At 41.3% G+C, this 12,851-nt stretch overlaps 1 protein-coding gene across 8 annotated transcripts in view; it reads left to right on the forward strand.

Annotated features, from left to right (window-relative positions):
* LOC119424051 (calcium/calmodulin-dependent protein kinase type II subunit gamma) overlaps window positions 1–12,851 on the forward strand; it is a gene marked incomplete at both ends in the record, with an annotated part of 51,711 nt that overhangs the window by 18,932 nt on the left and 19,928 nt on the right. For all 8 annotated transcript variants that reach the window (XM_037691507.1, XM_037691509.1, XM_037691508.1 and 5 more), the window contains 4 exon segments: window positions 7,197–7,251; window positions 7,396–7,461; window positions 11,004–11,076; window positions 12,228–12,330. In XM_037691507.1, the coding sequence (XP_037547435.1) occupies window positions 7,197–7,251; window positions 7,396–7,461; window positions 11,004–11,076; window positions 12,228–12,330 (297 nt within the window).

Below are 12,851 nucleotides of genomic sequence, written 5' to 3' on the forward strand. Positions count from 1 at the left end.
CCACCGAGACCCCTTGCATCCACCTAGTGGTGCAGCATATCATTACATCCCCCTTTCTAGATTGTTTAACATGTCCACTGCTTTTACTAACAACATCCAGTAACACATTTTATGAACATTACATGACAAACATTACCTGAACATACAAACCTCAGGAGTTAATAGAACTTACTCCGTAACACATTTTATGAACCTTAATGGAACTTAAACTTGTTCAATCAGTGTTCAATCAGTCTCTCTGGTGGCCTTCTTGTCCTAGTCGACCTTCTCAAGACTGGTGTTGAACTAGTGTTGTTTGGTAACGCATCATTACCATCCTTATCCCCACCCTGTGGACCAGTAGTCTCTGCGGCCTGACGACCTGCATCGATCTCTTCCTGTGAGTCCTGTTCCTGAGTCTTGAGCAAGCTCCTCCGGTTTCTCCTGAGTACTTGTCCATCATCCATCTGTATTTCGTATGACCTGGGGCTCACTTCCTTGAGGACAGTGGCCTTTCGCTCCCACAGTCCATGATCCTCAACTCTCACCGTGTCATTCTCTTCTAGAGCCCTCAGCTTCCTGGCAGTTTTATCATAGTTCTCTTTTTGTTTCAGTTTGAGCTCAGTTTGCTTTCCCATCCACTGTTTCGTGTTAGTCTTTAGTGAAAGGTGTGGTAGCGTTGTACGCAGCTTGCGACCCATGAGAAGCTCGGCTGGAGAAAGCCCACATGCCAGTGGTGCGGTGCGGTAGCTCAGCAATGCAAGGTAAGGGTCAGATCCACTGTCACTTGACTTCTTTAACAGCCTCTTGATGATCTGGACACCCTTTTCAGCTTTCCCGTTCCCTTGTGGATGCAGTGGACTGGATGTTATATGTTGAAACCCATAATCTTGTGAAAACTGCCTGAATTCTCTGCAGTTGTACTGTGGACCATTGTCACTAATGACAACTACAGGAATCCCATGCCTGGAGAAAACGCTTTTCATGTGAGTAATTACACCAGCAGCTGAAGTGGTAAAAAGCTGGGCTATCTCTGGATAGTTAGAGTGATAATCTATCATCACAAGATAGTCTTTACCATTCAGGTGGCACAAGTCAGTTCCCACTTTTTGCCAGGGTCCTGTGGGTACATCTGTGACCAGCATGGGCTCTTTTGTCTGTTTATAGTGATGTTTAAGGCACGTGGGACATTTGGAAATCATGTTATCAATGTCATTATTGATTCCCGGCCAGTACACTGCCTCTCTGGCTCTTCTCCGACATTTTTCAATTCCGAGGTGTCCCTCATGAATGCGGCGCAGCATGTCTTGTCTCATTGACTGTGGGATCACCATTCTATTGTGTCGGAGCACCAGGCCTTTTACCACACTCAGGTCAGCTCTGACTGGATAATATTGTGGACAGCTGCCTTTCTTCCAGCCATTGTTTAGGTTGTCCATCACTCTCTTGAGAGTGGTGTCTGTTTGTGTTTCCTGTATTATCTTTTCCAGCATGACATCAGACACTGGCAGACTTGACATCACTGCGTCCACATGTACCGTCACATCGGTAGCACTGGATGAAACTTTGGCATCAGTGTCAGATAAGGAAGCCCTGGACAGTGTATCGGCCACAACTATGTATTTTCCTGGCGTGTAAACAAGGTCAAAATCATATCTTTGCAGCTTCATCATGAGCCGTTGGATTCGAGGAGACATCTCATTCAGGTTTTTTTTTATTATTGAAATCAACGGTTTGTGATCTGTTTCCATAGTAAAGGTGAGTAGTCCATATACGTAGCCGTGAAACTTTTCACACCCATAAACCAGTCCCAGAGTCTCTTTCTCTATTTGAGCATATCGTTGCTCCGTGTCCGTCATTGTTCTGGAAGCATAGGCCACAGGTTGCCAGGTGTCACCAACTGATTGCAATAATACGGCACCTAAGCCCTCCTTTGAGGCATCCGTTGAGATTTTTGTCTTTCTTGCAGGATCAAAGAAGGTCAGAACTGGCTCAGTAGATAACGTTTGCTTCAGCAAGTTCCACTCTTTGTTATGTTTCTCTGTCCACTCAAACTCGATTTCTTTTTTAAGCAATTCTCTCATGCATGTTGTTTTGGATGACAGATTTGGAATGAATTTGCTCAAAAAATTTATCATCCCTAGAGCTCTCAATACACCTTTCTTATCTGTGGGGTGTGGCATCTCCTGAATGGCTTGCACTTTTGAGTACAGAGGCTCCACACCCTCTCCTGATATCTTGTCGCCCAAGAAGACAACCTCCCTGACCCCAAACTGGCACTTCTCTTTATTAAGCTTCAGCCCGCTCTCCCGGACCCTCTGTAAAAGCTTCGTAAGTCGTTCGTCATGTTCCTGTCGTGTTTGTCCCCACACCACTATGTCATCAATGTAGACTCTTGTGCCTACCAACCCCTCTGTTATACGCTCAACTGCCTTTTGAAAAATCTCTGGTGCTGATTTAATACCAAATGGGAGCCTGAGAAAACAATACCTTCCAAACGGGGTGTTAAAAGTGCATAGTTTGCTGCTTTCAGCCTCTAACTTAATTTGCCAAAAACCCTGCGAGGCATCTAGTTTACTAAAATACTGAGCGCCTGCCATTTCGCTGATGATCTCCTCTCTCTTAGGAATCTGATAATGCTCTCTCTTAATATTTTCATTGAGATCTTTGGGGTCTAAGCAAACTCGTAACTGCCCATTTGGCTTTTTTACACAGGTGATTGAATTTACCCAGTCTGTGGGTTGTTCCACTCGCTCAATGACCCCTAGTTGTGTCATCCTGTCCAGCTCTCTTTTAAGACTGGCCCGCAGTGCAACTGGCACTCTCCTTGGGGCATGCACAACAGGCTTAGCGTCACTCTTCAGTTGTATTTTATATGTGAATGGCAGGGTGCCCTGTCCTTCGAAGATGCCTGGGAATCTGTCTGCAATGTTATACACCCCTGCCTCTTGTTCGGTCCCATTCACAGTGTCTTTATTGAGCTGATATATTCTCCTGACCAAACCAAGATCCTCACAGGCCTTGTCTCCCAGTAGTGACTGTCCCTTAGGCACTACCACAAACATTATATTGTGCACATGACCCTTTATATTCACCTTAAGTCTGCACACGCCTTCTGTTTCTATGCTTTGCTGGTTATATGCCCTGAGTGCAACTGTATTTTTTCTTATCTTAGGTTTGTCTTTAAGCTCTCTAAGGTCATTAACGTTTATAATATTCGCCTTTGCCCCATTATCCAGCTGAAATGAAATCAGTGTCCCATTTACCACAAGTGGTGCAACCCATTTATCTCTTTTATCTGCGTTCCCAACTTGATGTACATCAACGTTCTTTGTTGATGTATCCATCCCTTCTTCCTTGTTGACCATACTGATAAAAAGTGAACCCCTATCATAACTTTGGTCATCACTATCATTTTCATCCTGAACAGTATGTACGTTTTTATCTTTAGACATACACATTCTGGCAAAATGATGTAACCCTCTGCATTTTGAACATGCTTTCCCGAAAGCTGGACATTGTCTTGGTTTATGATCACTTCCACATCTTTTGCAGCTGAACATGCCATCATTCTTGTTCCTAATCTTGAACTTAGCTGTGCGCTTCTCTCTGATGGAGACCGCGTCCACTGCCTCGCACAGCTGACTAGCCGCGGCCGCACCTTGCTCTTTTTCAGCGAATGTCTTCGCATGTTCTCCTGCCATCTCATTGGCTTGACAAATTTTTACTGCCGTTTCAAGTGTAAGATCACTTTCTCTCAAAAGCTTTTCTCTTGTCTTTATATCCTTAGTGCCAAACACTATCTGGTCGCGGATCAGTGAGTCCCTCAGTACTCCAAAATTACACGATGCAGCTTTTATTTTTAACACTGTCAGGTAACTCTCAAACGACTCATCTTGCTGCTGCACTCTGGATCGAAACACGTACCGTTCAAATGTTTCATTCTTTTTCGACAAGCAGTGTCCGTCAAACTTCTGCAGGACCACATCCAACTTGTTTTCCTCTTCGGTCTCAAACGTGAAGGTGTTGTAAACTTCCAGCGCGTCCGGGCCGGCAATGGTGAGCAACATGGCGATCTTCCTTTCATCCGGCTTCGCGTCCAACCCCACTGCAGACACATAGAGCTGGAACCGTTGCTTGAATGCTCTCCAGTTAGCATCCACGTTCCCTGTTAGCTTTAATGGCTCCGGCGGCTTCATTGCATCCATAGTCACGTAAGGTTCCTAACTGATGTCTATGTTACAGAAAAAGGGACCCCACTCCTGGTACCATGTAATGTTCGTACTTATGTACAAAAAGTAGGTCAAGTCTTATAAAGTCAAGTTGTTTTATTTACTTACATCTGTGTTCATTGTCACACTGTTTTCCGTCCCTATTCTCTGTCTCTCTTCCTCGTGTCTCTCACCCACCGAGACCCCTTGCATCCACCTAGTGGTGCAGCATATCATTACACACGCCTGCCTCCACTTTCATTTGCCCCACTCTGGACCCTTGAGCAAGGCTCTTAATTCCCATCATCTGCTCCCTCGGGCACACTAGATGGCAGCTCTCTGCTCCACACAGAGTGCTGTGGTAGCTTGGTGGTCTGTGGATGTGTCAGGAAGGGCACCTGGCGTAAAAACAATTGCTAAGTCTTCGTGCGAGTTAGAAGGGAGCAGCCTAAAGAAAAAAATTAAGATATTCATAACCACAATAGGAAATGTGGGTTTGGGCAATTTTTTGTGAATGAAAATTCTGTGACAAATTGATTAAAAACAATAAAAGGAGGAAAACATTGATCAGTTTGCACAATCAATTTATTAGCCTCTTAATTAATTCAACTTCTCGGCACGTAGTTTGATCTATCTCTGAAATCCACCAGAAAAATAAAAATGTTAACTCATTTAAGCAAGATCTTGACAAGACAAGAAGTACAGTTTTGCACACAATTGAAATAATATACTATAAAAGGTTGAAATAAAGTGTTCCACAAAAATATGGCGTCATTTTGGTACGAATTTAAAATAGTCTCGAACTAAGACAGTTTCTGCCTTTTTGTGTGAAGAAATTCAGGAAGTCGGGTAAATGTCCAACAAACTAGTTTCATTTTTATGTCCACTAATTTATTACAATTCAAGTATATGTTAAAAAATACATATATATTTTCCAAACGATATAGAAAGGACTTGGCATGTTGAATTCTGATCAGTGAGGGTACAAGAACAAATTATTCGCAAGAGTTTGGACTTTTCTTTTGTTCTAACTTTTAAAACACAGATTATTCTAAACACTTTCTTATAGTTCTATAAACTATAGTTTTATTTCAAAATGTAACAAACTATAATTTTGTATATATTTTTAAAACTAGGTTCAGAAATGAATTGTTTGTAAAGGTTGCATACTGTTGTTAAGGTGACTGTTGTGTTGTGTCCCTCAGATAAATAAAGTTATGAACTGACTTGTTATGTATGTGAATGTTTCTGTACTGTGCCCTGAGACGACTTCTGTTGTGACTTGGAGCTGTATTGAAGTGAATTGAATTATGTAGGGGTATCAAGCTGCATACACTAACATTTTTAAATTGCGCAAGTCTAATCCTAATACAAAAGTGAAATTCATTTTTGTAGGAACTTCTTGTTTATCTGCTCAAATTTTTCTGCAGAAACGTCTGAATTGTAGTAGTAAGTATTGTGACACGAGAGAACAGACGCAATGTAGTAGAGATGAAAGTGACAAACTATTACCAGCATTTGAATAGTGTTTAAGTTTTTAACATGTCAGCAACAGCTACATCTGGAGTTGCTTCTGTAGGTTCAGCTCCTGTCCGTCTGTCTTTCAGTCCGTCTTGTGCAATATTTTCAGTTATCCGTGTCTAAAATGTGTGTTCAAGCACATGCACCACAGAAACTTGTTCTGTAAAATGGGCTACAATTACATTTTTTTGGTGTGTGGTTCTTTTACAAACACTCTTATCATTAAATGTTGTAAATGGCATATTTTAAGAACTTAAACTACCACTAAACAGAAAAGACTTTTGCCAGCTTCTGTTTTGCCAGTGCCCGTTGGTGGTTTCTCAAAACCTTTATCCTTTCTGTATTTTGCACTATTCTGTACTTCATCCATATTCTTCAAACTCTGTTTACTTTTACTGCTCAGGTTTCTCAAACTGCACACACGAGTCTCAGAACTTAAGCATTTTTTTTATGTCTCACAACTGTACACTTTAAGTGGTTTCACCTGTAACACATGAGATATCTGGTTGATGCTCACAGTATGTGTCCAGTTTACTAATGAAAAGGTATGTTGCTAGCAACGCCGCCACCACCGAGCGCCGCAGTATGGCCGCACTGATGGGAGCTCCTCTTCGACTCGCTCTTTTTTTGTTCCTGTAGTTCTTGTTTTAACTTTTTTTGCACCTACATCGCATACCCACGGTACGGGTATGACTGCGACACACTTGTGGAGTTTTGTGTGTCGTTGCCATACCATCGTGGTTCATTTCCCGACCCCCCTCCGGGCTCGGGCTCAGGCCTGTTATGGTGGTCGTCTCCATGATCCTCCATTTTCATGCACGGACCGAACTCTACAGACCTGTTCGGCTCCCCGGGGAAAACCTTGGATGTTCTCTGTCAGCTGGACCTGGTTCTGGAGGGCAGCTGCTGCAGTCGTTTTTATCATCATGCTGCTAGTGGGGCCTGCTAGTGCTGCTAACAAGCTGCTGACCGGGCCTGCTAACAAGACCTGCTAAGCTGCTAACAAGACCACACTGCTAATAGAACAGAACCATGCTGCTGAAAGAACCTCACTGCTAACCAAATGGCACTGTAGTTGTATTTATTTTTCAACTTTGGTGTCTTGGTTTTTTTTTTATTTTAGTAGTATTTTTTAGTATGTTTTTTAGTATTTTTGCTGCATGCTTTGGTATTTCTTTTTTTTTTTTTTTTTGGTGAGTCAAGATGGTTCTTCTTTCATTGCATTGTTGACCTTGTGTTGATTTTGCATATGACAAATAAACCTAACCTGAAACTAAATATCCCAAGTGTTAGATGCACTCAAATATTTGCAATAAGATTTGCTACAAGTCCTCTTTGATATTCAATCCTAAACTAAATCTATTATGATTTTAATAGTTTTTTCTTATGAGAGATTAAACCATTAAACCCTGCAGAAACCCCCATTTTTTTAATGTAGTTGCTCTTTTAGTGCATTTATCTCACATGCCACCCTCTCTCTTGCAGTGAGGCTGCATGACAGCATTTCAGAGGAAGGCTTTCATTACCTAGTCTTTGACCTGTGAGTATATTCTGTGCACGCACACACAGTGACATTTTATCCATGCACACAACCGGAATTCGTTTGTGTATGCTAACAACTTCTTCCTTTGGCTTCCCCGTCTCATTCTGTCTTTGGCTCGTTCCTTCTCTTCCTCCGTCCCAGAGTGACAGGAGGAGAGCTTTTTGAAGACATTGTAGCCAGAGAGTACTACAGTGAGGCTGACGCCAGGTAAGCAACTCCTATGAAGCTCCTTTGACATCCTCTGCAAATGTACATAATAATCCTATTAAACATATGTATACCACACTCACCCATATGTAATTACACATCTGTGTCTTTATGTGTTCACTCACATAATTGGTTTGCTTGTATTCTTCTCAGGAAATGCATCTCCGTCAACAAGTGCTGTAATGTACCTTTCTCCTGGCTTTCATTAAGCACACTGACCATTCATGTTTTAATGTGAACGGAGTGAGCTAACATTTAGAGAACTAATCTTTGAATCACATCAGATAATTTATCACCAAAATACTGTCAGTATTTTTATGCATCCGCAAACTGGCAGCTTTAATTGACTTGAAATTATTTGCATATGTTTGGGATTTGTGTGGCATTAGGCACAATTGTGAGGTTTAATCAAATTTTTTCACTCTAATGGAAATTTTTTAAGAGGAGCTCATATCAGTTTGAATATTAAGATCCGTTACCTTCTAGTATACCTTTTTAGGGACGAGCATTTTAAAGCAAAAACTCAATTTCTCTGGTAATTATTTAATTTTTTTTATTTAAATATTCAAACCCCAGCCCACACCACCACACCCTGGCTTGGTTCTGCCAGTTCCATTTAGTCTCCGTACCTGCCAGCCAGCTCTACAAATAGCGATTCAGTCTACTTACACCACATGCTTATTTTGTGCTTAATTCTTGCAGGGCTAGTTAATGTAGCGCAACAAGTGCAAACAACAAACTGTTTAAAAGTAGAGACGGCATCTGAATGAGCGCTAATTCCAGCAGCTGTTTTTATGATTAAGGACTGTTGACTGTTTGAAGTTTTTGCTGAAAAATGACCGTGTCCGCACGGTTGAATAAAAGTTTACTTTGCTCACCTCAAGTCCTGCAACTGAAAACTCTTCTAATAAAATGGAGAACTGGCCTGCTGCTAGTACTTAGTCAGCAGTCTATTCAGGGAAAGACATAAGGAAATTTTCTAGGTTGTCCAGTAGACAACCGGCAGATTCTGGTTGTCCGCCAAAATTTTTGATTGTCTGCAACTTTTACGATAAAGAAAGAAAATCTTAAGAGCAATGTAACTTAATAGGTATATTGCACTAAATACAGAGTTTACAATTTACACATGTTCTCAGTCAGCCAGACTGCTTTGAATGTCCAAGTTGCTGAGTGGCAGACTTTCAGGAGCTGCTGGATTGGCCCTTCCTCGTTCTCCTCCTCATCCTCTTCCTTGTCATCAGACTTTGCAATAGAGGCACTCACAGCTTATTTGACATTTTCTCCACCTCGGACCCCCACCCCCAATACTAAACATTTGAGAGCTTTTTCCTGCATACAGATCATTTCTCAAAGGTTTTCACATAAATAGGGGTTATACTGTGTACGTGACCTTAGTAAAAGTACGCAGTATATAGTGTTCTTTAATGAAGTGTTGAAGTTGTAAGAAGACTAACTTACACCATCAAGACCAAGAGCATTCTGAAGGGAGACCGAGGTTTTATCAACTTTTCTATAGTTTACTTTTATGTAATTTCTGTGTTTTCATTTGTTGTCAGATATGTTTTAAAAAATTGTAGCATCTGAAGTCCTTTGCAGAGTATACTGTAAATTAACTTTACAAATAATTTTTCATCAAATTTCATGCTCAGTAATCCAGGTAAAAAGTCCAACATTGTTCAGTCAGGTCATCTGGACGATTTCTGTTTTTGTTGAGACATTTCATCCTTCATCCAAAGGACTTCATCAGTCCTAGAAGCCACAAACAAACTCAGCCCCACTAGCAGCACACTCCCATAGTGGACCTGCCAGTTTTTAACCTGGATTATTGAGCATGAACTTTGATGGTTTAAACCACTTTGGCTATGGCTGCCTCAGAGGAGTCGACGGGGGAGAGGGTGGGCCCCAGAAACCATTTTATCACCAGCAAACTGGTTGGTCCACTATGGGAGTGTGCCGCTTGTTGGACTGAGTTTGTTTGTGGCTCCTCGGACTGATGAAGTTCTTTGGATGAAGGATGAAAAGTCTTAACAAAAAAAGAAACCGTCCAGATGACCTGATTGAACTTTATTGGTTTAAAAATAAATACCGGTATTGTTGATTCGCCAGACTGACATATTTCCCCCATTAAATGACCATTTCATTCAAAGGGATTATACTTAAAGGATTTCAGCTCCTTTTTAATGTTTATTTTTCATATTTGCTCATTGATTAAATTGCATTTACCACAGTACAATTACCTCTCGGTGTGATTCTAAATATAGTAAAGTTAAGTTAATCCAAACGGCCACAGCACCTTGTTGTGTTAAAACACAGTATAGAATTGATATTTGCAGATATTTATGATAAACTACAAACACCTGAAACTGACTCTTACAGAAACAGATGTGTATCTTTGCTTTAATCAGAGGCATAACTATTTGTCTTCAAGTGTTAATATTTTAATTATAAGAATTATTTAATTTTGATGTTGTTGTCTTGGAGTGGTGGGGTTAAGAAGTATTGTAGGTGTTGTGTAAAAGCACCCAAATGGAAAAGCATCTTTGGGAAATGATTTTGTCACTACTAGGTGCCTAGACTGTCTCAGTTAATTCTTTTAATTCACCCATTTTCTAGACTTTAAATATTAAAAATAATCACTGGCATCCCTAAATCATTTTGTGATCAGAGTTTGGGTGACTCAATATTTATTTGTTTCTTGAGAAAATTGAAGAAAATTGCAAGAATCCCAGTGAACTTTATCCCCGTTAAATGACAAAGCTACTCGTCTTTTCTCCTGTGGATGTTTGTTGTGTCACTTACCATCTTGACAGGGTATCTATTCATTCAAACATGGGATGCTTTGGACGTTCTGATGTGCACACAAACCCACATAAACAAACTGACGTGGACTATAAAGACCTGACCTCTGACTCCTTTATCTTTTGAGATCTATGACCCCAGATAAATGAAGCCTGGTGAGACACTGTGCAGGACACTAACATGATGGGTCTTGTATTGACCTGTGGGGAAATTGTGCAAAACGCATCATGAGCTGATTAAGATGGTGTCAAGTACAATAAGACATTAGTAACAAGAGTGACAAATTCATTTTTAATGCTTTAGAGGGGGGTGTACTTGTTGCTGTGACTGCACAAAATAATCTCTTGAGTTGGTTATTTAACAATGCCAGATTTTTCCCGTTTGTCGAAAATATATGACCTATTAAACTAAACATAATCAGTGCTAATGAACTTTAAAACATTTGGTTGCGGTTTAAAAAAAAAAGAGCAACATATGAGCGTTAAAATCTCTGATGGCGTTCTCACAAACGTCTGCAATGGCTCTAGTTGTATTTTTATAATCACGATGAGTGATATTAAGGCTTTCCTTGATTTCTTAACAGCATTGCAGTGAAACCGTTTTCGTAGTCGCACCAAAATTCCCCCAGGCTTCAGTGAAATGCAGGACAGACAAATTTTGTGCAAGGTTCGTCATGTTTTTGTAATGAAGGCCAGCGGCTGACACGTCGCCCCGTTTGTCCTCTTTTCTCTTCCTCTCTGTAGTCACTGCATTAGCCAGATCTTGGAGAGTGTCAATCATATCCACCAGCATGATATTGTGCACAGAGACCTCAAGGTGAGTGGCTGCCCGTTGCCATAACAACCACACACTCACACACCTCTGCTCGTGGCCATGGCAACACAGATGGCTCTCAGTCTCCGTTTCTTTTTCTCTCTCTGCAGTTTTGCTTCTATCCTTCTTTTTTTCTGCATTCCCCTCCCTTTTTCCCTTTTTTTCCCCCCTCTGTTCCTCTATCTGTTGTCACATCTGTCATCCTGTCTGCCCTTGACCAGAATGTGCTTGTGCTCATGCATGTATGTGTTCACGTTGAGCGTAGAGATGATGAGTCATGATCACATGGAAGGGGTTTGTCTCACCTGTGGCAGGAAAACGAAGACGAGGACTTAAGCATGACATACGTGCAGAAACGCACACACATGCTCTCATAGTTCTGCTGTGAGGGAAGAGGTGAGGGCAAAGCCACAGGAGTTGCCACGGCAACCTGAGTGACATCACACCACCCATGGAGCCACATGGGAGGGACATCTCTTGTCCTAAATTGCTGATTGGCTCAGAGTGCAGGAAGAGAGCTTCTCTACAACCTCCTTTTGATTTCTTTTTTTTTTTTTTTTTTTTTTGCATAACCAATTTTAATGTAAAAATAATCAGTAGACTGATAATAATATTAAACGGCTTCATTTTCATGCAGAAACTGCACTAAGTGGTGTTAAAATCTCAAGACATGCCTGGGATATATGCGTGGGCAGCGTTTGAACGTACGCACGCGTGTTGCGGTGCAGAGTAACACTATCACCCCGAGCAATGCCCGTCTGATTTGCTGTCCTTTTATCCTGAGTGGGCTTTTTACTGCGTCCCTTCATGTCTCGCTGCCCAAACAACTGCCATTTAGAACACTGCCACACACGCCGCCTCTCGCTAAGTACATTTAGCATGCAGTCTGCAGCTTTGCCGAAATGACTCCCGAGTGGTTTCCATGGCTACGAAACCATGTCCATATAAGGTGGTGTGGAGATTGTCAACTACCCATCCTTTCCCTACCTTCTCTGTATTTCTGTCTCTTTCCTACGCCTTCACCCCACCCTCGCACAATCTGTGTCGAATACATAAAAAAGGAACATTTCTAAGAAACGGCTTCACTTCCGAGTGCCTGTAATTATCTCTGTCTTGATCTCTTGTCCTACATTCTGCTTCATAATGTGTGTCAGCCTGAGAACCTGTTGTTGGCCAGTAAGATGAAGGGAGCCGCAGTGAAACTGGCAGACTTTGGCCTCGCTATCGAGGTGCAGGGAGACCAGCAGGCTTGGTTTGGTAAGAAAACGCACGCAGAGACGAACTCATATCAAATGTGTAGGACCACTAACTGATCAGTTATTCAGTTGAGCACTGGATAGTTTGGGCACTGGGTCTAAATTACTTACTACTTTCATACAGCTGATTGAAAAGAAACGCATCTACTGCACCATAAAAGTTAAAACAGCTAAGGGGGTGGAGGAGATCACAGATCATGCAGTGCAGAAGCTGCGTTGCTGAATGACTTTGCACAAATTTGTTGAAAGAGCAAAAAGTTGATTGTTAAATTGTGAACAAACTAAAACAATCAGAACAAAAGCTGAAACAATCTGAACAGATGTGCAAACCAGTAGAACAAAAGCTAAAATTGGCAAAATGTGCAAACTTGTGGAAGAACACTTAAATTGGGAAACCCGTAGCAAAAAATTTCATGGAGCAAAATAAGACAAAATGGTGCACGTTGAAGCAGGTATCAAAGAGAACAATGTTTTGAAGAAATTGAAGAGTTTAATGTATTTCAATAGACGTTTTTATTGTAA

The sequence above is a fragment of the Nematolebias whitei genome, chromosome 17 (assembly GCF_014905685.2).
Source record: "Nematolebias whitei isolate Nwh7 chromosome 17, NemWhi1, whole genome shotgun sequence".
NCBI classification, from domain to species: domain Eukaryota; kingdom Metazoa; phylum Chordata; class Actinopteri; order Cyprinodontiformes; family Rivulidae; genus Nematolebias; species Nematolebias whitei.